Source organism: Molothrus aeneus, chromosome 1, assembly GCF_037042795.1.
Source record: "Molothrus aeneus isolate 106 chromosome 1, BPBGC_Maene_1.0, whole genome shotgun sequence".
NCBI classification, from domain to species: domain Eukaryota; kingdom Metazoa; phylum Chordata; class Aves; order Passeriformes; family Icteridae; genus Molothrus; species Molothrus aeneus.
Genome location: NC_089646.1, coordinates 14,636,180 through 14,662,735, shown reverse-complemented (window position 1 = coordinate 14,662,735; position 26,556 = coordinate 14,636,180). Strand labels below are relative to the sequence as shown.

The 26,556-nt window shown below is 40.5% G+C and overlaps 1 protein-coding gene across 2 annotated transcripts in view; it reads right to left on the bottom strand.

Annotated features, from left to right (window-relative positions):
• NRP1 (neuropilin 1) overlaps nt 1–26,556 on the bottom strand; it is a 113,181-nt gene that overhangs the window by 23,251 nt on the left and 63,374 nt on the right. For both annotated transcript variants that reach the window (XM_066551649.1, XM_066551657.1), the window contains exons 7-10: nt 10,494–10,649; nt 7,665–7,809; nt 5,894–6,225; nt 1,258–1,402 (exon numbers count right to left, since the gene is read on the bottom strand). In XM_066551649.1, the coding sequence (XP_066407746.1) occupies nt 1,258–1,402; nt 5,894–6,225; nt 7,665–7,809; nt 10,494–10,649 (778 nt within the window). The remainder of the gene's footprint in view (nt 1–1,257; nt 1,403–5,893; nt 6,226–7,664; nt 7,810–10,493; nt 10,650–26,556) is intronic.

Sequence of the window (26,556 nt, the reverse complement as noted above, 5' to 3'; positions counted from 1 at the left end):
AAAAATGTCCTTGCTGTTACAGTTTGCCTAAAAGCAAAGGGTCCTCCATCTCACTGAGCAATATATTCTTGTGAGGTGGTCCAAGACTCACTCCTGGATGGCTGCGTGGCTACAGGAGCCCTGTGGCTGAAGGGCCTTGCCCAGAGGTTGTGAGTTTACATAAGGCAGGTGCTGGGTTTTCTTTTTTCTGAGCAAGTAGCACAATAGTTTGCAGGAACTAAGTATTCCCACAGGAAATGAGGACTTCCTGCGGGAACTAAGAAGTATTTCCAGCCTCCCCACTTTCCGGGCCAAGTAAAATCATACTAACTCAATCACTAAACTAAAAAAAACAACACAGAACTCATCAGTTCTCACAGCAAATGCCTCCCACACTTCCCTCTTGGGGGAGAAATGGTGAGAAAGAAATGGAGGTAAAGCAGTTGTTTCCATTCATCTTGGGTTCAGCTGCTTCTATAAGAGGTGTCATATGAAACCCCAAATAATATGGTTTGTTTTCCTGTATTTTTAAGCTGTGTGGTTTATAAGCCTCACCACTGTGTCATCATCCACCAGATAAAATTGTTAAATTCACATAGTGTTATCTGTAGTTATCTATGAAGTTAAATAATTATGTTTATATAACAAAAATCAAAGCGGACTTCATGTCAAAGTCCAAGGACAAATGTCTAAACTTTGCTTTTCCTGCTCTTTCATCTTCTACATATTCTTGCAAAATTAAAGCTTAGTAAAGCACAAAGAGGCCCCCTTTAGCCCCCAAAACTAACACCACAGACACTGTCCAGTCAAGTGATCTTTGCCTACCATTGTTTGTGGTGTGACTTTCAGGTCCTTTGAAGGATAGAGGGATGTAATTACTATATTTAGTGCAAAGCTCCCTCTGCATTCTCAGAAAACATCTCCTCCAGGGTTGTATCATGGTAACATAAAATTTAAGTTCCTGTCTTTATTCTCTCCTAATGGCTCTATGATTCTCAAAAGTATAATCATAAGGATGCTTAAGGGGATGGAAAACCATGTGGAGAATATCACTGTGATTCAACAAAGGAACGGGAAAAAGAATAATAATTGTGCCTTGGGTGCATTTAAATGTTGCAGAGAGGAGCTGAATAGGCCAAGAACCAGCACTAATGGCAGTCATGGAAGTGAGAGTCCAATGTGCTGCCTGTGCAGACACAGCAGTCTTCAGCAGCAGACCAAGTAGAGAATGTATTTATGAAAATAATAAAGTGCATTCATTTCTAGCAGAGCAATTACCTTCAAGTTCACAGCCCAGCAGCTCCATTCGCAGCCCCAGTCCCCCGTGCGTGGCTCTCTCAGGGTAGACACGTATGAATCGTGTCGATACAGGTTCAAAAGTCCGCAGCTCAGGCGTGTCGTAGTTGGTGTTGCCTTCAAAAGTCTGCAAAGCATGACAAATGCTACTTGTTAAAAAAGAAAGAAAAGAAAAGTCCATTTTCCACACTCATCTTTTTTCCTTCATTCTGCAGCCTTTGAATTAGGTGAGCCGTAGGCCATATTCTAACGGCTTAGTAAGTGTCAGGCATTCCTATCCTAAATGAGAATGGAAAATACATTGTTAAAGCTTCTCGGAAAAGTAATGCATTTCATTTTTCATAAACTCAGTAGCAACTAATCCATCAGGGTCATAACAAGAGCTGAGTGTTTAATGAGACATGTTTTTAAATGACGCTCTGATCTGAGGTTTAACTGGGTGACATTTCCAACACTTCTCAGGGAAAAAAATGGCTGAGGTGAAGATCCTGTCACCTTTTAAGTGGTTACAATAATAATCCAACTATTCAAGAGAAAATTTCAATCTGATTTCCCCCAGTGACAGAGCTTCACAAGTTGTAGCTATTTCAAAAGGCATAAATTAAACTTCAGGAGCAGTGGCTGCAAGAGTTCTTCCAGTGAGCTGGCTATTGAAGAAGAATTAGAAGAAAGAGAAAAAAGCTGCTTCCTGAAAAACTGCAATATAATCCAACAGGCGAGGCAGGTCAGCAAATGTACGTTTCAGACAAAAAATCTCATCTCTGAATCGCACTTTGGGCTCTTCAGACATAATACAACTCTCAATGGCATTTCTTTGATACCTTCAGTTTCTCCTTTTCACTAATCTTTTGCAAATAGAACACATTATAATTTGGACTTACAGCAACGCCTCAAGTGCCTCCATGTAGATGAGCAGTCCTTAGAAGGAATCAACTGAACAAAGAAATGGTCCTTGGCATGAAAGCTTTATAGCCCAAGATAGGCAAAAAGCAAAAAATGCCTATTTCATAGCAAAAAATGCCTTCAGAATATAATGTACAAAAGCCTTTAAAGCACAAAATATGGAAATGCATATAACAATGAAGTAAAAGTATTTCCACGTTTTCCATGAATTAGTGAAATGGCAAAACTCTAAAAAACATCTCTGAACTGCAGTTCAAATTTAAGATTAGAAATGCTACCATAAGATACTTCTAAGATATTGCTGTGAAACCGGAATCATTCTTCAGGAAGAAGCCATCAGCTGCCCTTCATTTTGGATGAGAACAAAACCCAACCTGCAATGAACTCCTTCTATTCATCTGTAGCAGAGAAAACAGAGGCCATGGGAAGAGCTGGCTGAATTCCTAAGGCAGAAAGCCAGCACAGGTAATCCCGATTGCCTCTTGTATTTTCAGTGCAGTTCTAAAAGCCTTCCTTGTTTTTACGGTACATCTCTGCATTATGATCACAATCCTTCCACCCACTGTTTACAGAGTGCCAGTTGCAAAAGCCAATGGTGATGGGAGACTGTGAAGAACTAAACCAAAAAAAATAATTTTAACATCAATGCCGCTTCTCCTCCTTCCTAGGGAAATTGCACCTCCAAGGTGGCTTCAAGGGGCACTGGCTGACCCAGTGTACTGTCAGTGCTTGGAAGACAGTTGTCACAAATTCATGTGTAGAGGGCCTGTCAGATCTAATTGACATGGAATTACATATTATTATATTTGAATAACAATATAGTGCAAATGATCAGAAAAGCTACCTACTATATGAAAAAGAATGAATGCCACTTTATGTGTAAAAAGTAGACAGACACATGTATCTGAGGAATCCTTGCTCCCTTTTTTAATAGTAGTCTTAATAGCAACATATAATAATGAAAACTGATTTATAAAAGACATCACTATGGAGTACTGACACATAGACATTAGGATTCAATAGGCATCTAGAATTACATTGAATCACTGTCCTTTGTAGAGCAGAGCTGCCTGTGATTCAATTTTGACTGTTCATTTAAAACACATACTGATACTCTTTGTGGGAGAGGAGAGAGGAGTGTACAGCAAAACTTCACTTGTGAGTGTCCTTTATATAAGCTATGTCACAAATTGCTGCACTCCACAACAAAGATAAGGTATAATAAATAGTAGTTAAACAAAAGAGGAACTAAAATGGTGAGCAGAAAAAAAATCTGCCTAACTTATTTTAAAATCAAAATAAACATTGCAGAAAAATTTTAAAAGGATGTTCCAAATGGCAGGGTGTTCTGAAGTTTCTTGTACCAGAAATTATGAGAGGAATTTTAAAAACAACAGCAAAAAACTCCCACAAAACAACTCATCCTACCCCCATAGAAAAGTGGAAGGAGGAAAAGAAGCATGAAAGAGAAAAATTACTTTATGGAGTAAGTGTGAGTAAGCAAGCCCATGGACAAGAAATACAAATTGGATCTTGAAATGGAGTTCTGCATGGTTATTTGATGATTTGTGATTTTCACTCCTTTGAGTGCTTGAGCTAAAGCACTCAAAGGGGGAAACATTTTGCACACTCAAAACCAGCTGAAATTGGGTCAGCCAAAGAGGAAGGAGTTATGGCAGTCTTTGTGAAAGCAGCTGCAGGCATGAATGACAAGATCATGTTAAGAAACAAGGTGATGTTTCACCCTTTGGACACATTCTGTGGTTATGTTTAGCCTGTCACTGCTCTTTCTTCTCTGAAATGCAGTTGTTTGTTTATTGAAAGTCACAACTTTAACCAAGTGAAACGATGTGTTTCATTTCATATAACAGGGCTGTTTCTAATCCATGTTCCTGCTGTGACTCATTATAGCATCCTGTCCCATCCAGCTCTACTTACAGTTAAAAACACTACATTCCAGTATTAACATTTTAAATTCCTCAGGCTCCAAAATCATGGGATTTATCCTATTCTCTTTAAAGAAGACTTTTGCTTTGGAATAAAGTTTATTAAATATAATGAATTTTTAGGAAGGATTATAATTATGCCACAAGAGATTTGAAGTCCAGCCCTCTCTGTTCCATTAATCTTGAAAGTTAATTTCTGGTGGTGATAAAAACTGAGGATGGGCTCAGTGCATTAGTTAGCACACTAGTTTTCTTGTCAAACTGCTAACTTCTGACAATGATGGCAAGTGCCTGTATTAGAAAACAGAAAGCCATGCAGCAGACGGCGCGCTGCTTCGAAAGCATATGGCATTATTTTTTTCCCTCGTTGAGCCACAGTGTAGAAGTACATGTCAAAACAACATCTATTTTAGAAAGAAAATGGTAAGATCCCATTGTTGATTTACACTCCCTTCACACTTTATGATGAAGTCAAAACTCATGGTAACAAGAGAAAGGAGATGACTGCAAAGGCTGAATCCATTTAGTTTTAATCCCCCAAACAAATGATGAAAAGTGAGAAAATGCAGACATATTCAGTGAGATTAAAACAGGAGAGAATGAAGTCCAATATTTACCAAATGTGCTTGGAAAAGCTACATCCATGGGCCCACTCAGCTTTTCCTTTAAGGAAACACAGGTTCCTCCAATGGATGAGTCTATACAGCAAAACAGCTTTTACATCTAATTTTCAAACTAACACAGATGAGATATGGAGCAATTCCCAGGATCCCATCTGCCAAGCACCACAACAATTTGCCTTTTGAGGGCACGTTTTGGTATATGATTCTTTGGTCATCTCAGTACTACAGCACCAATTTGTGAGCAGGGCTGCATGCCTACTCATTTCCTCAAGGAACTGGGTAGGAAGACTAAGAAAGAGTTGCGCCTTTTGAGGCAAAGCTGCACTTTGTGAGCAGAGATAGCAAAATGGGATGGAAGACTTCAATGGGACTTGGTGTAAATAAGCTAAATCCCCAGTGTAATTTAGGTCCTGAAATGCATACATCCAAAACCAAATCAAAACAGATACATTCCCAGAAACTCTTCTGGGCCACAATTATTTTCTTTTCCTTGGAATCTAACCCAGCAATTCATTTGGCCCTCCTTTGGAAATGGATTCCCAAGCATCCTCCAAGACGCTTCCCTTTTGAGCGTAAAATAGTACTTCTCACTTGAGATAACATGACCAAAATTTCATCACTTTCTTTTGGAGGAACTTGGATCAGATCATTACAGAGAACCTGTGAAACTCTCAAAGCAATCTACAGGCAGTCGAGAAACACAGTTGAGGTACCCCATTGAGCTGAGTAACACCATTCTCATTCTATAGCTCTAACAGAAAGAAGCAAACAAAAAGTAATTCAAATAATTTTGTCTCAAATAAGTTTGTTCACTCTCAGTTTTAGAGTTCAGCTTTTAAGAGTAGACTTTAAAATCCCTTTGCATGGGATTTTGCAGTAAATGGTGAGCCAGAGAGGCACCCATGTTGCCAGGAGTCAAGCCTGAACTAAGTGTTGAATCAGCAAAACTTGCTGCCAGAGAGGTAAATGTCCTAAGGCCAGCTCTTGCCCTCAGGCATGGGACAGCTCCCACAGCATTCCTTCAGGGCTGCTGCCCTTGGAGTTCTCCTACTTGGCTTCACACCAGCTGTGTGCTCTTCCTGAGGTCAGACAGAGATGTGTAGAAATGTAATGCAAACTTTTCTTCAGTGCAGTTTTTGTCCTTACCTTTATCTTTTTCTTGCTGGAATCCATGATCATTTTCCAATCCGATCCATTGTTGCTGTAGCCAATTTTGAATTTTTTCATGAACACTTTGTTTTCTCGGTGCTTGCCTCCTTGGACAATGATGCCCCTCACTATCTTTTCCTCACCGAGGTCGATCTGAAGCCATTCATTTGCATATGGATGGGTGGTTGGGGGCAGCGCCCAGCCTGAACGGCTCGTTATCAGGCGAGCATTTTCTGGGATCCAGTTTCGATCCACTTGGGTAGATGCAGTGATCTGAGAGTCAGGAATAAGGCCAGACACCATACCCAGCATCCCAGAACAAGGATAATCTACAGAGAAAAAAAAATCCAAATAAATTAAATAGTTGTTCTGAACAAGTGCCAAAACAGAAACAGGACATGTCAGTCAATTCAACTATCATAGCTAATTACTTATTTATTTCTTATATTCAAAGTAATCTATTGTATTTGTATATAATTTTCATTTGTTCAAACTTGCACATCCTAGTTTTAGCAGGAAGTACCAAAATACCACAAGTATTTTTGGCTTGGTGGGAACCAAAAGGATCAGAAAATCCTATTCTGTTCTTGTTTTCTATTCTTCTTGCTAAAAGAGTGGAGGGCCATCTGAATTTGTGAATATTTCCTCAGAGAAAACTTCCAAAACCAGCCAAAACCTGGTTGCAGATTACCTAATTTTGGTGACATTGAAAATGGAAATCTTCATAACATTAAAATATAATTTACTGTTGCACTTGAGATTTTCCTAATGCATTTTTTTGTCTCTCAGACTTTTTCAGGTGACACAGAAGCTAAATAGTTGCTTCTTTTATTAACCTAGATAAAAATAAATTAGAAGTACCTGCTCACAAGAAATTAAGAATTCTAATATAGAATGAAACAGTAGATCTGATTACCTACATCTAATCTGAAAAGATTTTATAGAATGGCTTGGAATTCTCTAACAAAGTAATCAGTAATCTTATTTTCCTTCTGTATGGAAACCAGTTCTAAGAAACATTTTCAAGACTAAAGAAATACTTTAAAAGAAAAAAAAATCCCTAAATATTAAAAATTAGTGCCATTGAACTGTATTAAGTGCTAAAAATGTGCTAGAAAAATTAGCTTTCTAAAGTCTAATAAATCATTATAATTTTCTTTCAACTCTAAGTTGTATTTCTACTTTACGGATAAAGGCAATTCCACTGTGTAGAAATTATAGAAAACCTAAAACTGTAAAAAAGATATTTCTAAAAATTTTTGACAGGTAACTGTGTGATATAAAGGAATTACTTTGCCATACTGATCATGACTGGGAACTTGACTACAGCCACTGTTATTTGCACAGGCTGCAGATCTAAGTGCTTGTACCTTGCAATCCTTTTAAACCTAGTCATGTGTAATGTGTGTTTGTTCCTTGAGAAACCTACTCAGAACCACCTATGAATAGCAGACATAAGAGAGAGGGACTGGAGGGTTAGAAGGGAAAAAATGACATGGGAATTTGCAAAATATCTGTGTATCTCTGGAATTTTGCATGAAGTAGTAAAGTGATTGCAATAAAAGTAATTAAAACTAAAATAGAGCATCATAAAAATATTCAGATAACACTGGATGTTTGGTTTGTGGTGTTTTATTATCTTATTTTTAAACATTTCTACATTCAGATCGTGGTGGAAATCATGTTCATTCATTTTACTCATAAAAATAAATCCCACAGTATAGGCACAATAAATTCCCCATATTTTATAATCTTTCCCAAGACCTACCTGTTATCTTGCAGCCATACACTTCAAATCTCAGTGAAACTCCATTTTCCCAAGACACAGGTCTAATTCTCACAAACCGTGTTAAAACTGGTTTGGCAAAAGCTCTGTAAACAACATCAGTGGGATTGCTATTCCCTTGAAACACCTTTGTGTGGAAAGAAAAAGTATATATTTGTTAGGCTTTCTCTTAACTGGTGTTTACAGTTCTGTGTTTTACAGACAGTTTTGATATGAAGTCTAACCAGGGTTGGTTATGGGGGCTGAGACAAAAGACTTGCATGGGAAACTATTTCATTAATCTACTAACACAACTTTTGCAGACAGGTTTACTTTCCTTAGGGAGGAAAACGAAGATGTAAGGTGTTCAGTGATACTAAAAAAGTTGTTCCTAATGCCCAGATCTACATGCAGGAATGACAAACCCTGGTCTTCGTCACCCAACGACTCCTGTGTCCTGGAAGAATCCCCCAATGCCCCACTAGAGCAGTTCTATTTCTTGTACACTCATCAAATAATGCAGAAAGTTTAAGAATCTCAGGCTCAAATTAAAGATTTGGATTTTAATTAGACCATATAAAAATCCTATATGGTTATGATAAAAATATATATTATTTTGCTGACCTTGGGCTTAAGATTTTTAAGGTGTATTGTGCAAACTTTGCTTTGTTAACACCCTGTTTTCAAATCCTTTTCAACAAAGTCTCAGAATTTCTTTCTCCTTGCATATTGAGATTGAAGTCTATTTAAAATCTGTATAGCAGGCTCCAAGATTTTCCCTGCATCCCCCGAGGCTGGCAGTCAAATTAGATGAACAATGAGACTTCCACCAGAAGCACATGACTGTGCTGTGCTTTCATGTTGAGGATCCTGCAGACACACTCTTTCCTAGCCCAGCCAAAACCTTGCAATGTTCCAGTCCAAAGAAGGTGATTCAGCTTCCTGCTTCTTCCTCACGTAGAGGGGACCAGTTTCCTGTTGTTTTCCATGGATGCAGACCCCTCTCCTTTTATGGGAGATCCTCCCATTTCTTACACATACTGTCCTACTTTCCTGTTTGTTCCTTACAGTAGCTGCATTAATTTGGAACGGAGGCCAACAGCACACAGCTGCCAACTCATAAGGCTCAGTTACAGATCAAGTAATTTAATATCAGAGTTTCATATCTAGTAAGAGATTTTTAATGGAACTGCATTTCCTTCCTGTAACTTTTTTTTTTTTTCTGTGAGGACCTGCTGTAGTTTTCTCAAAGTTTGCATCTGACAGAGAAAAGGAGTCTTTTCTCAAAAGTACACAGATTCTTATATGTAGTTAGTGCAACATTGGTGTATGGCTGCCTTGAGACCTGCAGCTGCAAACTTTTCATTTGAATTAAAATATCTGGGAGGGAGACTGGTGCATATGTTTTTCTTGTCTTGATCAACAGCAAAATACTGCCATTTTAGAAAACGGATTTTTTTAATGAACCCTTTGTACAAGTGACACAGGTTTAGGAAATGTTCTCACTAATTAAAGACGGCATGTGCAAGAGAAACTCATGTAAAGTACACTTTTGGGGAGTTTACAAATTGAAGCTGGTAATGAAAATCAGGCATGGCCTGATTTTGAAAGAAGCATTTGTTCAGAATCCAGAGTGAGGAAACTCTGTGTCTCATACCAGTCACTGCACCGGCCCCTCTTGTGACTTTGGGCAAGTCAATTATTGTATCTTTATATACATCACTGTACAGTGGCCACATAGTATCATCTGACTTTCAGAACTTCCAGTAAAATCAGGATAATACCTGTCAGAGAGAAGCTTTCAGTATTCATTTTTTATTGTTTTCCAAAGGATTTCAAAAAAAGCAAGACATATTTGTTAAACACTGCTACCACGTTGATTAGATAAATGTAGTGGACTTGGCATAGCCCTTGCAGATGAGTCAGGGACAAACCAGTAACCAAATATTTAGAGCTAGATAGGGTTACACTGATAGACATTGATATTGTACAGCTCTTCTGTGTCTTTACAGAGGGGTCACAAAAAAGCTGTTTTGAAGGGAGGTACCACAAAACGATTCCAATTGCATCAGCCCCTGGCAGCCTCTGGGGATGCTGCTCTCAGGCACATCCTGAGAGAGGTGGGGAGGGAGGCACAGCCTCACTGGGGCTATTCATGTGTGAGCTGGAGCACAACTGACTTCTCAGTAATGAGCTTTATGCTCATGGTAGCGGATAATGACAATTTTTCTTATGAGTGTCTAAAGCTGTTTCATTGGGGGGTCACAGAGAGCAAATCTGCTGATAAATGGAAAGGTGATAAAAATCTATAAGGATGGAAAGATGTGCCTAATCATCTGTCTGCATGACCCCCATCACTGAGATACTTGGAAGTCTAACAAACCACTAATCATCTGCTAGCAGTGCTGCATGGCCATGCACAGGGAGCTGAGGCACTGGCTTATTGCATATCCAGAGCTTCACTGCACATAACAGACAGACACATTTTTTGAAAAGTTCTGCATAATGTTTTTCTCAAGGTCACATAGAAAATCTCTGAGAAACAGGGAAATAGCAGAACAGTCCAGGAAAAAGACACAAAATGACTCAAATTATAGTGAGTTCAATACATAGGGCATCACCTTACACCATTTTCAGCTGCTCTAGGCTTTGCATAAACAATTTCTGTGTCCCATTACTACTGAGACACAAGCTGGCTTTTGGATTTGGGAAATAGTGTGGATCAACCTGACTAAACCTTATTCCTCTTTTTAAACAGATAGTAACAACTAAACAGTTCAACAGACTATTTCTCAGCTGAAGAGAGACAAAAAAAGAAAAAAAAATACTTACAACAGGCTTGTTTCCCTCCTTCAGTGTAATCCAGTCCTCTCCATTGGAGCTGACATCCACACGATATGTTTTCAGATAATATTCTTTCTTTGTTTCTTTTGAGATGGCTCCTTGGGTCCCAATTCCAGAAACAAAGCGGAGAAGGCCCAGGTCTACCTGTGGTAGAGAATAATTTGAAATGTGAGGACAACTAGTTCAGAGCATAACAACATTGTAGCAGTGGCTCACCCTGCCTTACAAAAATAACGAGGATTTTATATAAAGCAAACTGCCAAATATTGTGGACATTAACATAGACATAATCTCCTCTTTTGTAAACGGTGTCATCACAGAATTCAGGAAAATTAGCCAGGAATGTTCTTCACACACCAGAGAATTCTCTTTCCTCTGTGAGGGAGAAACCAGAGACACCATCAGTGCAAGTGGGAACCACCAGACTGCAGAGGATCTACTAGAGAAATTCCTCAAGGACCAGTCTGCTGAACAACCTTACTTAATACTTTCATTAAGCACTTGCATAGATGCTAATGAAATTCCCTAAGGACACTCAGCTGCAAGGTGTTGCCAACACTGTGGCAGTAGAAATGGGGTAGAATTTACTAGGATAATGTCAAAGTTGCACTTATCGAATGATAACAAGAATTCTGCTAAAACCCAGAAGATCATTACTTGCAAATAGAAGAGAAGAAAAGAATCCTGGTGTATATTAGTTGGTCACAAGATAATTACAAATCACTGTGTGATTTTGTTGAGAAAAAGGCAAATTAGTTGCTAGTACTGCATGATGTATTTGGGGAAAACAGAAAGAAGCTTTAGCACAAGTGTAGTAATTCTGTTCCAACTGTCAAATGCCATGAAGTTCTATCAATAGAAAACAATGTCATTTTGAACTCGCTGGAGAAATGCACATGAATGTGCATTAGAGGTCATCTCTCTTCTTCACTCTTCTCTCTCCTCCTCTCATGGAGCTATATTGTCCACTACAAATGGACAAGTGATTTAGGTTAACCTTGCTCTCCCCCATTATTTATTTTTCATCCAGGTATTTTCCTTATCTAGTTCATCAATCGGCATCCAAGAAGTATCGGCATATTTGGGAGCATGATGTGGGGTGCAGGAATACAGCTACTCAAGTAGCTGGCTACTCAATTCTGCTGGCAACAGAACTCATCCCAGTGCACAAGTCCAACTGCCAAATAGCTGAAACTGGGAAAAAAACTTTCTCACAGTTATGTTGGTGACCACAATTTTGATACCTCTGCCATTTCCTTACAGCCTTTTTTAGCCATAACAACATACCAATCAAACTCTTCACTCTCTTTGTCTGTAGCGAGAACCTTTAGCAGGTAATTTTATTTCAGTATAAAATGACTATTCACAGAATATTAATCAGTGTAATTTTTCCCCCTAACTTCAGTTGTCCAGAGTTTAGTAGGATAATAGGTTGAATTAACCCTTCTCAAGTGAATGGCCCCATGAATGTCCCAGTCTTTCTCATTATTTCCAAAGTACGTAGGATGCAGAATATATGCGTCCTGTGTCCCACAGGCATCCTTTTTCCTGGATGTATGTCATATATCCAAAGGCACTGGAGCAGTTAAATCAACATGCTGTGCATTCTCTCTCAAAAGGCTGAAGGAAGTGCTATTGAGGACAAAGTGTCACTCTCTCAGTGCCCATGTCATATGCAAGACATTTTGGAGTTGTCCAGCGCAAGAATAGCAGCCTTGTGTGTGACAGATAGAACTGGCTTTCAGGGCAAAGCCCCTGCCCCAGTTTGTTAGGCTCATAAAGTCTATATGTAACATTTTAGCCCTTGTCTTTAGGGGTGAATTAGTGCAACATTTTGTTTCTGCGTGATAAAAAAATTTCAGTCTTAAAAAAAAAAATAAAATCCCAGCACCACCTCACAAAAACAATCAAGTGATTTAAAGTAACTGGAGAGTCTCAGATGTTAGATTGTTGCAATCTGAAAGTTAATGGGGGAATCTGGGCATCATTGCTCTGAGCAATCTCAGCTTAACTTCAAATGCTCTCCAAGCTGTACTCTACTGATTGTAAAGTGTGCTGCACTGAGTTATGTCCAATACCACATTCACTTCCAGGCTGAAGTGCACTTGAAAATCTGGAAGTCTGAGGGAGCACAGAGCTAAGTTATTTAAATGATCTGCCTCTCTTACAATTTGAAACAGCTCTTCAGTTTTGAAATGATTAGGGTCCCAAGCCTGTACCATTCCAACTGATTTGAAATTATTCTAGTAGAGGCTTTTAAATATACAGTAAGTACTTCATTGTGAATAAAGTCAAGCAATGGCCTTTTGCAAGAGTTCTAGGTATTTGAAATCAAGTTAAAATTTAACATTGGTGGCTTAGGAATATTTGATATTTGATGCCTGACTTATCAATTGCTACCAGTCACTGATCATTCAGGCCTCAGGCTTGTCCTGTCAGAAAACTTCAGGCCCCCAAATTTTGCCTGGTCACAAATTCAGGGATTTAATACACCTTCTTAACTCCAGGGCACTGAATATCATACAGCATCCATCTTACTGCCCAGGATTAAGTCCCAAACACACAATGGATATGGACATGTACTTTCATGCCTAGAACCTGGCAGAACTCTCTCAGTGGGAGAGAGGGAGATTCTGAGAGGACTTCTGATTTATTGCCTATAAGTAAGTAAGGAAAGGTAACCTCATTAGCACTCCTGGCTCCAGTAACTGAGGAAGACAAGGCAGCACATCTCTTCACATGGATGTGCTTTCTCTCCAGGTCAGCAAATCTTTGTGTGCTCTTGAAAACTGGAACTATGTCAGCAGTAGTCCTCTCCTGGAGTGCCTGGAGTCTGACAGCTCGAGTGTTCAGCACAGCTTTAAACCCCTTGCAAAAACAAGCTGTGACCCCAGACCTGCTGCATGCCAGGGGCAGTTTGCTCACAAGCTGATAAAGGAAAGAAGAACAACATTTCTCCATTGGTGTTTCGTGAGAAAGAAGCAGTGCAAACAAGAAAGATGAGATTAAACAACAGAGAAGCAGAATGGTCTCTTGGAATTTTTAGTACTAACTCTGTCAGTGAAAAAGTCCAGGAGAGAGGTAGGGCTTAAGGCATTTACTTCCCTTTGACAGTTCTTTGCCATGGCCTCCAGAGGGGAGCTGCCCCTCTCCAGGTGCATGCAAGCAGAATTGCAACACTGTGCACCCCGCTGTGGTGCCTAGGTATGTTTGCAAATTAAGCTTTAAATGTAACAATCTTCTCTAAGTAAGGTGATAGAAATGAATTATGTAGAAACTGCATGACACATTTTAATGGGCTGTTAAGCTCCCCCTCATTAATTACTTTGTGATGCATTTTGTTTTTGTTCCAATGATTTTTGAAAGTTTGCTTTCTATAAAATGCAAAAAGTTGCCCATAAAACAGATTCTAAAAGTCACTGGGACTGTTCAGAATTGAAGTGCAACCATATCAATTGCTAGTAACAACTGGAAGCTGAAGGTACCAAAGTGTAGCTGTGATAAGACACAGGTCTTCTGTATTTTTCCCAGAGGAATCAGTGCAGAGGGCAATCGCTGTGGAACAGCTGTGCCACCAGACAGGAAGTCTTTTTCATCTTGAAGCTTATGTCTAGAGAGTCCACCTCTGTATAAGTTTCAGTCAACACAGTATGTCCTCTCCAAAGAAGTCTCCAAGTGTTAATGTGACCAGAGGTAACCCATTTTTCTCAGATGCAGGCTACTCCAGATATGATTGTAATATAACTCTTTAATAACTAGCTTTTTGTTTTGGCATTCTTGTCCTTTTTGTTTCAAGAACTTGTGTTTCATGTTAGAGTGACTGTGAAGAGATATGGTGTTGAAATACAGTACTTTTGAAGATGAACATCAAATGCATTTCCCTGCAATTATTTGACATTTAACGTTCTGCACATATGATAAACAAACATCTGGTATTTATTTTAGAAAATGCAAGCGATTTTGTAAGTTATTGCAAGCCTTATGGCTGTGATCTGAGATAGGCAGCTGTCTCCAAACCTGAAATCTTCACATTTTGTTTCCATGACCAGACTTTCAGCTTTGACTAACAGCAGCATGTTTCAAGTTCTTTTTCTTTTTTTTCAAATTTTCACTTTCATTCAGTTTAAGAAGCATATCTCTCTTGGAAAATGATGCCTAAGGGCCTTATCCAAAAACACAGCCTTTGATAGTTGCCTGCACTGTAATGTGAACATCTTTATTTGAAAGTGCAAGTCTGGGAGCAGACTTGCCTATAGGAATGGGCCCCTACCTTACAAAAAATGAGGAGCATCTTGAGTGTGTATTTTTTTTCTTCCAGGAGACAAATATTCATGTTTTTTTTTCAAAAAAGCCTCACTTGTTCCTATTTCTAAAATCAATTTATTTCCTACAGAAGCATATTGCAAGGCACTAGCTGTTTCTACATATGAATTACTTCCTTTCTATTTATTCTACAATATCTCCTAGCATCAGGAGAAATATTCTTATTGCTGTAGCACTGTCTCCAAAAAATGCAGGTGGGTGACACATTTTTAAGACAAACATATGCAAGGGCTGGCATATGCATTTTACTTGAGACCAGTTAAGGAGAAGGAAAAAAATAACATTTAGCTCTGCACAATGCATCACGTAGCAAATCTGAGCAAACTGCTGGATAAAGAATGACACACAACACACACAGCTTGAAATTAATATTGCTTCTTCCTGTCATCATACATAACTGGGTTGTAGTATGGAAGACCTTATCTTCAGGATGAAAATCTGCCTTGTTAAATAAAATACAGTCATTGAGGGAGCTGTAGCAAGGGAGCAGTTTTGCCAGCTTTTAGCACTCCTACTGTAGGAGTTCAACAGCCTGAGAAAATAAAGTACTGAGTGCTGGAGTTTGATTAACAACAGGAAGCTTTTTGTTGTGGGCATCTCTTGTGGCTTGAAAAGCTGTACAATCCATCACTTGACACACCATACCAAAGCAAATATTTTTAGAGAACCGTGTCATTTCCCTAGATAGCATAGAGTGCTCTGAGTCAGATTAACTGCTGTGACGCTTCACTGTTCTGTCAAATATTTAATTAAGCAAGAGTTGATCTACTTTCTTAACACTGCTGTTGATTTGGCCAATCATGCTTTCTCATGAGGTATACACAACTATGACTTAATTCTTTAATTTCTTAGATTGTAATGCTAAGTAGGAATGGGACAGGCTCCAGTAGAAATTCTGAAAATAGTCTAATTAATTTGGTTGGAAAATTACTTCCAAAAGTCTTCATTCTCTTGACATGAGTAGTCATTACAAGAGCACAACTCCTTGATTAATGACAGGTTGTAAATATTCATCCTGGATTTAAGTGAAAATAGTTAATCTTATAAACTACCTCAAATCTTTGTGTAAAACTCTCAGTGATACTTGCAGCAGCTCCAGAAAGAAGGTGGGGAGAAAATATTGCTCTTATTAACATCTCTCCTTAAGAGACTGAAGTCTTTCTCATTGACCTTGACAGCAACATCCTGAAAGCCCCAAAAGGGAAAGCAGTGACTTGGCAAACAACAGTTGTGCCTAACAACTGTCCCCAGTCAGCATGTTTTACTGAACTGATGCTTATGTGACTTGGCAAAAGGGGGAAGCATGGAAGAAGAGATGAGAAAACATTCAAGCCAAAGACACAGGAATTCTTGGCAGCAAAAGGGAAATGAGCCTTTCTTTAGCAGTTGAAATATATATTTCTCATAATCTTCACCTTCTGCTCAAATCCCTTTCTGCAGAAGAAAAAACATAAGTGTAAAGATTCCCCCCACCTGAAAACAAAGAATAGAGTCAAAAGATGCTATCAAGTTGAGCTACTGATGCTGTGGTCACAGAATTGAGTACAGCAACTTTTCTCAGAAGAAGATCAGGCAGTTTCTATAGGAGAAAATTTAGGATAATGGTGAAAAAGTATGACTGATAAACATAAGAGAACCTCAGTCATCATTATGAAGCTGGTTCAAGAAGGAAAAGATGCAAAAAGCCTAAGAAAAATGAAATCCAGAAACATAAAGGAAAAAAGAAAAGACAAGAAAAGAATAAAGCTTCTGTGTCTCTGACAGAGAAAAGATAATGCTTGTGTGGGCTGTGTTGCATCTGGATTCATGGCACATTCTCCCACTCTTATGTTAATTTTTTTTTTTGCATAAATCAGAAGCAACTAATTAAAAAAGAAATATTTAATTCTGACATGTTCTTTGAACTGGTGTTCCATCTGGTTTTGTTTGAATAGTAAAATCTGCTGTAGTCATAAAAATTGGCAAGCAGCACTCTGGTAAAGAGAAACAAAAGAGACTCAGTACAGCAGGTTAATACACTACCATTTTAACTGGAGCCATTTCCAGAATTCAGCAAACCAAATCGCTCCAGTATGGGAACCGTAAAGATCAAATGGGAAAGAGAAATGCTGCGAGGGGGCCGGGAGCGGCGCTGCCGGCGGCAGGAGCGCGCTGTGACAGCGGGGTGTGACAGCGGGGTGTGACAGCGGGGTGTGACAGCGGGGTGTGACAGCGGGTGCGACAGCGGGGTGTGACAGCGGGGTGCGACAGCGGGACAGGGGCACTGAGCTCGGTGTGACAGCGGGGCTGGGGTGCGGGCAGAGCCCGGTGTGACAGCGGGCGGTGCCAGCGGGGCTGGGGGACAGGAGCCCGGTGTGACAGCGGGGTGTGAGAGTGGGGTGTGACAGCGGGGCTGGGGCACAGAGCCCCGTGTGCCAGCGGGGCTGGGGCACAGGAGCGTGGTGTGACAGTGGGGTGTGACAGCACGGTGTGGCAGCGGGGCTGGGGGACAGGAGCCCAGTGTGACAGTGGAGTGTGCCAGCGGGGTGTGACAGTGGCGTGTGACAGCGGGGCTGGGGGACAGGAGCGTGGTGTGACAGTGGGGTGTGACAGTGGGGCTGGGGCACAGAGCCCCGTGTGCCTGCGGGGCTGGGGGACAGGAGCGTGGTGTGACAGTGGGGCTGGGGCACAGAGCCCCGTGTGCCAGCGGGGCTGGGGCACAGAGCCCCGTGTGCCAGCGGGCTGGGGCACAGAGCCCCGTGTGCCAGGGGGCTGGGGCACAGAGCCCCGTGTGCCAGGGGGCTGGGGCACAGAGCCCCGTGTGCCAGCGGGGCTGGGGCACAGAGCCCCGTGTGCCAGCGGGGCTGGGGCACAGAGCCCCGTGTGCCAGCGGGCTGGGGCACAGAGCCCCGTGTACCAGCGGGGCTGGGGCACAGAGCCCCGTGTGCCAGCGGGGCTGGGCACTCGCAGCCGGGCAGAGCCGGGCAGGAGCCGCTCCCGGCAGAGCCGGGCTCGCCGCGAGGGTGAGACGCACCCAGGGCACACGCAGGGACACGGAACCATCCCCCGGCACTCATTTGCAAGCTCCATCTCACACATTGATGTGGGGCTTTGATGCAGCGCCGTCGTTATTCAGAAGACTCAGAAAATACCTTTTTCCTAATTTATTTTTCTTACTGGAACACTATTTAAAACCTGAACGCCAAGATACAATAAACTCTGATAACAAAGGGTGGAAAATGTAATCGTATTGGGTTTTCTATAGACTCTGGGATCTAAGCAATCAGCATCTTGTGCCATTCAAATCCTCTCTGTAGCAATGGAGAGAAAGGCTGATTAACTCCCAGTGCTTTAGAAAAAGATTGTTTTACATCTTGCAGGAACATATCTTGCTGTGAAATATTACTTCTTTAAAATGAAAACCTTTGCTTCAGCACTACATTAACTTGCAAATGGATAACCTAAGACATGTACAATGACTTGGTCAAAAAAAAGGAGGAATGTGAATGGCCCCTTTCTCCAGCTAAGATACTTAGGAACTCTTGCTGAGCAATAAATGAGTCAGGAACGTAATACTTTTAATTAACGTTTTCTGAATACTTATTTGTAATTTACATTTAATTTTAAACCTGAGCTTAATCCTCTGATCTGGAATGAAGACAACTATTTAGTGCAGTTTGAATGTGACCTTCCCTGGTTTGTGTTAGAAACTATAGAAAAGGGAAACTCTATAGCAATACTTGCAGAACCACTCTTTTCTGAGAGAAGGACATAATTGTAGGACTTTTTTTCCCCTAAGTGTACTGAGCAACTAATACACAAATGGGAAACAAGTAATCCAAAGCTTCTCATTCAGCCTTCTTCACATGCGAATAACCAGACTTTGGGCGGAAAAAATTGAATTTTGCCTATTAAGTTCTTTTGGTTTTTTGTGCCAGCTGCTGTCAGGAGGTACAGGCAGGAGGGCTTGATGTATAATTGTGCTATTTTGAGTACAATACTACATGTGTAAACACACAGTAATAACTTCTCCTTCCTGTTTCACAGCATACCTGTGCTAATGGTAGGAAGCTGCTAAGCAAGAGATGATGTGCTGGGCAAAATTAAATCTCTCCTATCTCAGACAGCACACCTTGATGGCATAGATAGATCTGACTGTGCAATCACTGTGTTCACTGTCAGTTCCACTGAAATAACTGGAATTTACTACACTCAGATATTTTTGAGAGTTCAGGCTTCGTGTTTTCTATAAAAAATCACAGCAAAATGAGGAAAAAGTGCCAGTGTCTGTGATATAATACTTTTTAAGTCTAATTTCACTGGAATAGGTGTACAACCTGTGTCACATGGAAATACATGTATTTTCTTTTGATCAGCTTTCTCATCTTGGAAAATCGGCACAGTCTCTTTAAATCAGTCATTCATCCACAGGAGTCTGGATTCATTTATTCTCTGTTAAATGGAACTGTCAGTTTTGTTGCATCAAAATTCGATTTTCTATTTCATACACATTGTATATGATGATTTTAATTTACTGCTGGGTCACCAAGCAAGTCACTGCTTTTTTACAATATGAGTTTCTGCTACCTTCTAGAAAAATGTCAGGTAGCTACAGTTAGACAGTGTGGTGTGGGTGCTGCAAATGTTTGGTGAAAAATGAGAGACAGACTGCACATGCAAAGATTATTTCACTTTTCTGGTATGTTCCTCACAGCTCTGAGGAAATGAGCACATGTAGATTAAATACTTCTGAGGCTGTGACTTGGAGAACTCACTGCTGAGAGTGGAGCTCTTGTCCTGTGCCAGAGGAGGAAGTGGGACAGCAGAAGGGATGCACAGGTCACTGACTACCAAGACAACTTCCCCCAAGTGCTAAAGCAAACCTGGGAGACTGGCTACCCCCAGCTCTGCCCTTCCATCAGCAAAGCATGCCCAAAATTTAGGCAGGAAGATTTTATTTACAGGGTTTCTTTGGCCAGATAATAGTGCCTGGTTTTTGTATCCCCACTCTACCTATCTAAAAGTTACTCTATCTGCAGTTATGTAAAGAGAAAAACTATTGATTTTTAGGAGCTGTGGCTTTTAAAAATAAACACATGATGTATTTTCTTAGTTAAGCAGATCATGAAAGGGGGGAACCCTCCTATGGACGGCTAATTTTTGAGGCCTGGTAAGAACATTTAAAAATTATTCTGTGCTATGTTAACCTTTCAGTCCGTCACCTGAAGTTAATGGCATTTGCACTGGAGAAGAACCTGCTCCTGTTATGGCTGAAAGACACTTTAGTGCAATAATCTGTAACTTAAATACAACCAGTTAAAATATATCCTGGTCTGATATGTGATGGGACACATGGATCCTTTCATCATCTTCAGGAGGATCAACACCAGAAATGAGTTTAGCCTGAAGTGTTCGACACAGAACGCTGCAATGAAGAGAAAGACCAGACTCCACAGGTACAGCTGGTTGCTGAAGTTATGTGTAATCAGTACTTCCCTGATGAGAAGCCAGTTGTGCCTGAAAACTGAATCTCAGCTCAATGTTTGGTAAACTGTATTTTCTCTGCTAGCAGCTTTTGTTTACCAGTCAGCTTTGGAGGTTATTCTGATGCCTTTCAAAAGACTTTTTTTGAAACCTTAAATGAAAACATTAGAGACAAAGACAAAATGAAATTAAGTGTTTCCTTTTTGAAAGATACTTTTTTTTTCTTTTTTTTCTGCAGGGGCAAGAAGACAAATTGCTTTCTGAAGGGCAGGTATTTACCACTTGGAAGAAATCTCATTTATCCTTTCACTCTACCTATTTTGTTACTGCTGTGAAAATGTCACCTAATGGGCAGAACAGAATTGAACTGGGACAGAAAAGCAGGATGACACAAGGGCAGGAGAGGTAAATAATAGCTCAGCAACAGAAAATCTGGAGCCTGGATGCTGGGATGGGGAAGGGCCCATAGGACTCATCAACTCTACAGCTTCATACTACTGCAGGTGTGGAAAGAGTGAATAAAAATGCATAATCTTCTCTGCAAAGCACTCAGCAGCACACTCTCATCTCCAGCCCAGGGTCGGCCCCACGAGAGCAGAGACCTTTAGCTCAGTAATAACTCTGCTTATTAGAACACACCTCAGCTGTGTGCTCCTAGCCAAGGCTCTGTTTCCAGCCACTGCCCTTAGTCACTTAACTTCTAGCCCTGAGCTTTACCTCACCCTAGTCTGACACCTGCCTAGTCTCGTAGATTAATTTATTTCTGCCAGACTCAGAAAAATCTCCCTCTGAGATGCCTTCCTTCACATCTGCACAAGGTCCTGGCTGGGGTTTTGCTTAAGATGTGCTGTTTGGTACCGAGTGGGCAAAGCTGCCTCAGCCCCCACAGGGTCTGCAAACCATCTGGGAGAGAGCAGAGAGCTCCCTTACCCAGCAGAATGGCACAAACCACTGATTTCTTGGTGTGATGGCAGCTTAAAAGCCAGCAAAATAGAACAAGTATTTTGAGTCAAGCCAAACATCTGAACCTGGTGAATGGGAAAAATAAAAACGAAAACAAAAGAGAGAGAAGAGCCACTTTGTACAAAGTGGATTTAATTTCTGTGAAATAAAGAAGAACAAGATGTGATGGAAAAAAAAAACAAAAATGAAATTAAACAAGCCAGTGGTGGTTAGTTTAAAACTAGTTTTAGTTTAGATTTAAAGATTTTAATTTCTTTCCCTCCTGGAACCAACTAGTGAAACTGAGATAAATGTACAAAATTATTTCAGTAGTTGCTGAATCAGTGCTTTTGGTGGACACATTTTTAATTCGCTATCTCAGCTCTAAAGGGCCATCTGTCTGACAGCCATTGAGGGGATGTAGGGCTGGCCTGGGAAGTAGATGCATAGGTAATTACAGAGCTACATACAAACTACTCAGATCTCTGCACAGTGGATCCCCTGGAAAAAAATGAAACTATTTTAATGATTGGGCTGGCAGTGGGGGCTCAGAGGGGCTCTGCTTCTGCTGCTCCTCCATATGTTGCACTCAGGATTGCTTGAAGCCACACAGGACTCCCCTCTGTATTAGGCCTGATGTTGAAACATTTCAGAGGGAGGTAGAGAGGATTTTCTTCTAAACTGCATTTTGCACCTGCACTACCAGAGCAATAAGGCTGCCAATGGTTTTGCACAGTTCTCTGAGCATCTCTCCAGCCTCCCCAGAGTGATAAATCTATGGCTGGGAACTTTCTGGTACTAAAATAGCTCTTAAAGCACTTTGAATAATCAAAAAACCTTCATACTTTGTAGGGCCCTTTTATTTCTCACTCTCCCTCTAGTTTAATTTCAGTACTTGCCTTTGTGAAACTCTACCATTTATTCCCATGTCACAGTAAATAAAGGTATGAATGTATCCTGCTGGGTCAATTAACCCCGGTTCTGTGCTGTGTCACAGTCTGTGCTGGCTGTGATTTCCAGAAAGGAATATTCTTTTGTCATTCTTTGCCCATGTGCAAAGCATGTTAAGACCGCTAAGATAACTGTAACACTTTTCAACACAAAGCTAACTCTGCTTTTTGTGATTTCTGGAGTGCAGTTATGAACTGTAAAATGACATGAACTAAATTCATGACTTATAATCTAAAGTGGCAGAGAAGACAAAGGACTGACAGTTTTTGTGCTTTAATGTCAGTGTGCTCCCTAATGATGGGCAAGCCCCACCACAAAGCCTTGAACTCCAGCTCTTAGGTTGTCCTTCAAAGGCCAGGAAAACTGGGAGGCTGAGATTTCCCAGTTTTCATGCTATTCTATACAGTAATATGCTGCACTTTACTTCTGCACCAAACTCCAAAAGAAACAGAAATCATAATAAAAATAACAGGCACTGTTGACCAGCACATCCATGGCTTTTTATGTGAAGTATTTAGATAAACTTGCTGGGCAAAGTCAGCCTAAACATCTGCCTGATGTAAGAATAAACCTGTTAATGAAATGAATGTGCTGTGCAGCAGCAAATATAAATACTGACTATGTTTTTAAGTGAATACCTGATAAGGAAATCAGCTATGACACAGATGAAAGGTCAAGACACCAAATGATGAACTGCAATTATTTTCAGAAGTGATATGGAAATAAATCAGTATTAATCTATATACCAGTTCACATCAGTGATGCATGCTCCTGGGTTACACTTACAAAGGAGCAAATAATGAAGAATGTAGGTTAAAAAGTAAAGGAATGATGACAAATGTGGAAGGTAAATTCCATCTCAGAGCTCCCTCTCAATTCTGATGAAGTAGTGTATACAGAGAAATGTTTTAAATCAATGGGAGTATATTTTCCTTGCACAGCAGAGTTAGTGTTAAATAAACAACTGATATTTCAATCAGTGAAGGAAAGGGGGATCTCCCAGGCTGTTTTTTGAGGAGACCTATTGTTACCTCTCTGGCGTTTCTCCAGACTCCTGAATGCTGAAAGATGCAGAGGGAGAATTTTGCACCAGATCAGCTGACGCTCCAGGGCTGTCTGGTCTAGAGGTCTCGATTACTGCAGGGGTTGTAGGTGCCAAAGGGCTGGGTGGGCAGTGAGATAGGGACTGGCAGGCAGAGGCCAGAGGGAGCCTGGTGCTCCTTGTGCCAACCCCTGAGTTTGCAGGTTCATACGTGGTATCAGGTCTGTGTCCTGCTGAAAAACCCCGCAGTATAAATTTGGGCTGGTTTGGCTGGATTTGTGTCATATTAGCCAGAACACACAATAAGGAGTTCATCTTAGTGTAAGGCCCCATGACAGCTGCAGAATGACAGATAATGCTCAATCCAGAGCATACTGTCCACTTACGTTAACACCCTGTTAATGTTTTTGAACAAGTTTGAACTGGCAGAGAGTGCTTATATCAGGCTAGTGCTTTTTGGTTTATGTCTGCAAAGTTTTGATCTGATACCAGGATTCTTAAAGCTGCATTTATGGTTTTCTCCTACCCCAGACATAACGTGAACTGAACATCTCATGTTATTAACGAACACATTTTAGTCTCTGGGCAAAGTGGAGGTCTCACTCACTGTTACAGGATGAGAGAAAAATTGTGCCACCCATTCAGCTTGGTGGGAGCACAAAGATTTGTGTTATATGCATTAGAAGAAACATTTTGATAGAAAACATACAGATCCTGCAGTAAAAGTACCCAGAAGGTGTTGCTCCTTGTAGGTTTGAAAACCCACCCCGCGATGAGGATTGATGGCAGCCCAGGCTCCCAGTGACCCTGGTAATAGGCAATCAGTCTCCCCTCAAAGCCACACACGTGGGTTTCAAGTGTCCCTGTGGGGGCTCCTCTGGAGCTCCCCCTGCTCCTGCCCTGGGGCTGCTGGCCACAGCCCATCGGGGCATCCCTGAGCCACAAGGTCTTGCCAGGCACAATGGCCTGCGGCTCCTTCTCAAAGGACTGAGAAATAAGATGCAAAAAGACCCCTAGTATAAAGATTTTGCATGTTATTTTTTCAGAGAAGTGTAAATGTAACTGCTTTCTTAAACGTGAACATTAAATCTACTCTGTAAAAACACAATTACTGCTGCCATGGCAGGCATCACTTGTCCCTTTTGAAGGAATGCCTTGAAAATGCAATCATAAAATCCTTGTGCATTATGGATTTCATTAACATTGTACTCCCCTAGGATTCCCAATTGCACAATAACAGGAGTTCTTTAAATTTTAAATACCACAGACAGGAACAATTTCACTAAAACCAGATGTGAAACCCTTGCATGGGCCTTCTTACTGGTTCTAAGTCCTGAAACTGGCTGGTAATTGATACCTACTAACATGTTTGTTGTTCAGATTACAGAAAGGGAAACACTATACTATTTTTCCTGTGAAAGGATACATTAATGAGGGACAATGACTTACATTGCAATGGCAGTTCCCTGCTCATGATTAAATTAAAGATCTGGTTTTATTTTTTATTCTAAATTATGCTGTTTCAAACTGAAGGGCAGTCAAGTGTGTGAAACATAAGTGCAATAAACAAGTAGGCTGGGCTTAAGGTTGGGATGCTAATAACATCCCATATAACAATAAACTACCTTCACACATATTTTTGGCAGCCCTTGTTCCCTCATGCATATCTTTATTCCATTCATATTGGAAAATTCACAGACTTATTAATGTGTTTTTAAAGAAGAAATTCAATCTAGAGTGACTCTGTTTCTGATTAAGGAATCACTCCAAAGCTCATGTTAGTTGAGCAATTTTCAAAGTGTGTTTGAGGGTAAAAATAAAATGGAGAAAGTGCTGGGCAGACTTGCGGTGCGACTGTACTATGGTTATTTTGAATCTAAGCTTTGAAATTGATTTTCAAACAACTAAGGAAATGAAGAGAAAGGCAACTTTCACGTAACAGAGCTCTGTAAGCAGGTGGAACTCAGATGGACTCAGGAGTTCATACCTGTCAGCCACAAAGGAGAAATCTAGTTTTTCCACAAATGATAGGATTCAGGTCCACAGATGGAACTCATGCAAATCCATTACTATTAACAAGCCAACACAATTTTCCTAATTATTTTCATCAAAATGGTCCCAAAGATTTCAACAGCTCAAAGGAGACAATAATATCTCATGCCCTCCAGACGTCCTCTAGATACCAATCTCCTTTGGTTGATACTCAACGAGGTTTTCTGTTTCTTTTGTCTTAACAAAAACATTAACCTTGAAGGGAGAGGCAAAAGGAAGAGAAAGGAGAACTATAATATTTCCCCTATACAAAGAAACCCCAACACACTGAGTAGATTAATATTTGGAGCTGAATTTTCAAGCTGTTCTGCCCATGTATGACTGTACACAGCTCATATAGATGCCCTAGTTGCATATGCACATTAGCAGCTCAAAGACAGATATCTCTATTTAACCAGCTGCAGTGTTTGTGTAGGTATGGAAACCTGCAATTATGAAAAAATTAATGGTTAACTGATACACACAAAACTTCTGTCTCCCAGACAAGGGCATATAGGCAGAAATCTTCACTTTGAAAGTTCTAAGTTCAGCATTGCTGTATCCTTCAGCTTTGTTTTTTTGCTGTTGAATATCTTCTAGAGTTCTGCACTGTGCAGCAAAAATCCATTTATGCTGCACTGCACAAAAGCAAATACTTCACATAAATGACTAGTTTACAATAGCATGCACAACAAAGCAGAACAAAGTGACCTCAGTCCTTCACATACAAGTGCTTTCCTGCTTTTTATAAAATATTACAATTTTTTTCCTATGGATAATTTCAGAGTACTTTATCAGTTACATGTCCTTGGTTTGTCTGTAAGCTCTTATGGAGATGAACATCTGTTCCCAGGGATATTTGTACAGAGGAAACATGGGACTTCAATATTTTATCCAGAAACAAATTCACAACATGCACTTACTGCCAGTGGCATCAAGACTTTGTAGAAGATGGAGGTTCATATGCACAAGGACCCTCTTATTGAGGTTTCTGGGAGTCCAAAGCCCTTAGCACTCATCACAAGATGGTCAATTAACAGGAAAGCATTAGGAAAGAGTTGGAAGTTTGAATTATCGATGTCAGTGTAGAACTAAACCACAATAAAATAAGCATAATCAGAGCCAAATAAAAATTATCAGAGCCAAAGATGAGTTAAGTTGTTGTACCTTGTAAAAGGGGATGATATACTGAATCTCTGAACTAGCTCAGTTCCTTCTGCTGCACAGGTTGTGTTCTGCAGCAAGTGTAAAGCATCTCTACTCAACACAGTGAACCTTCAAGCAAGAACTTGTAGGCTC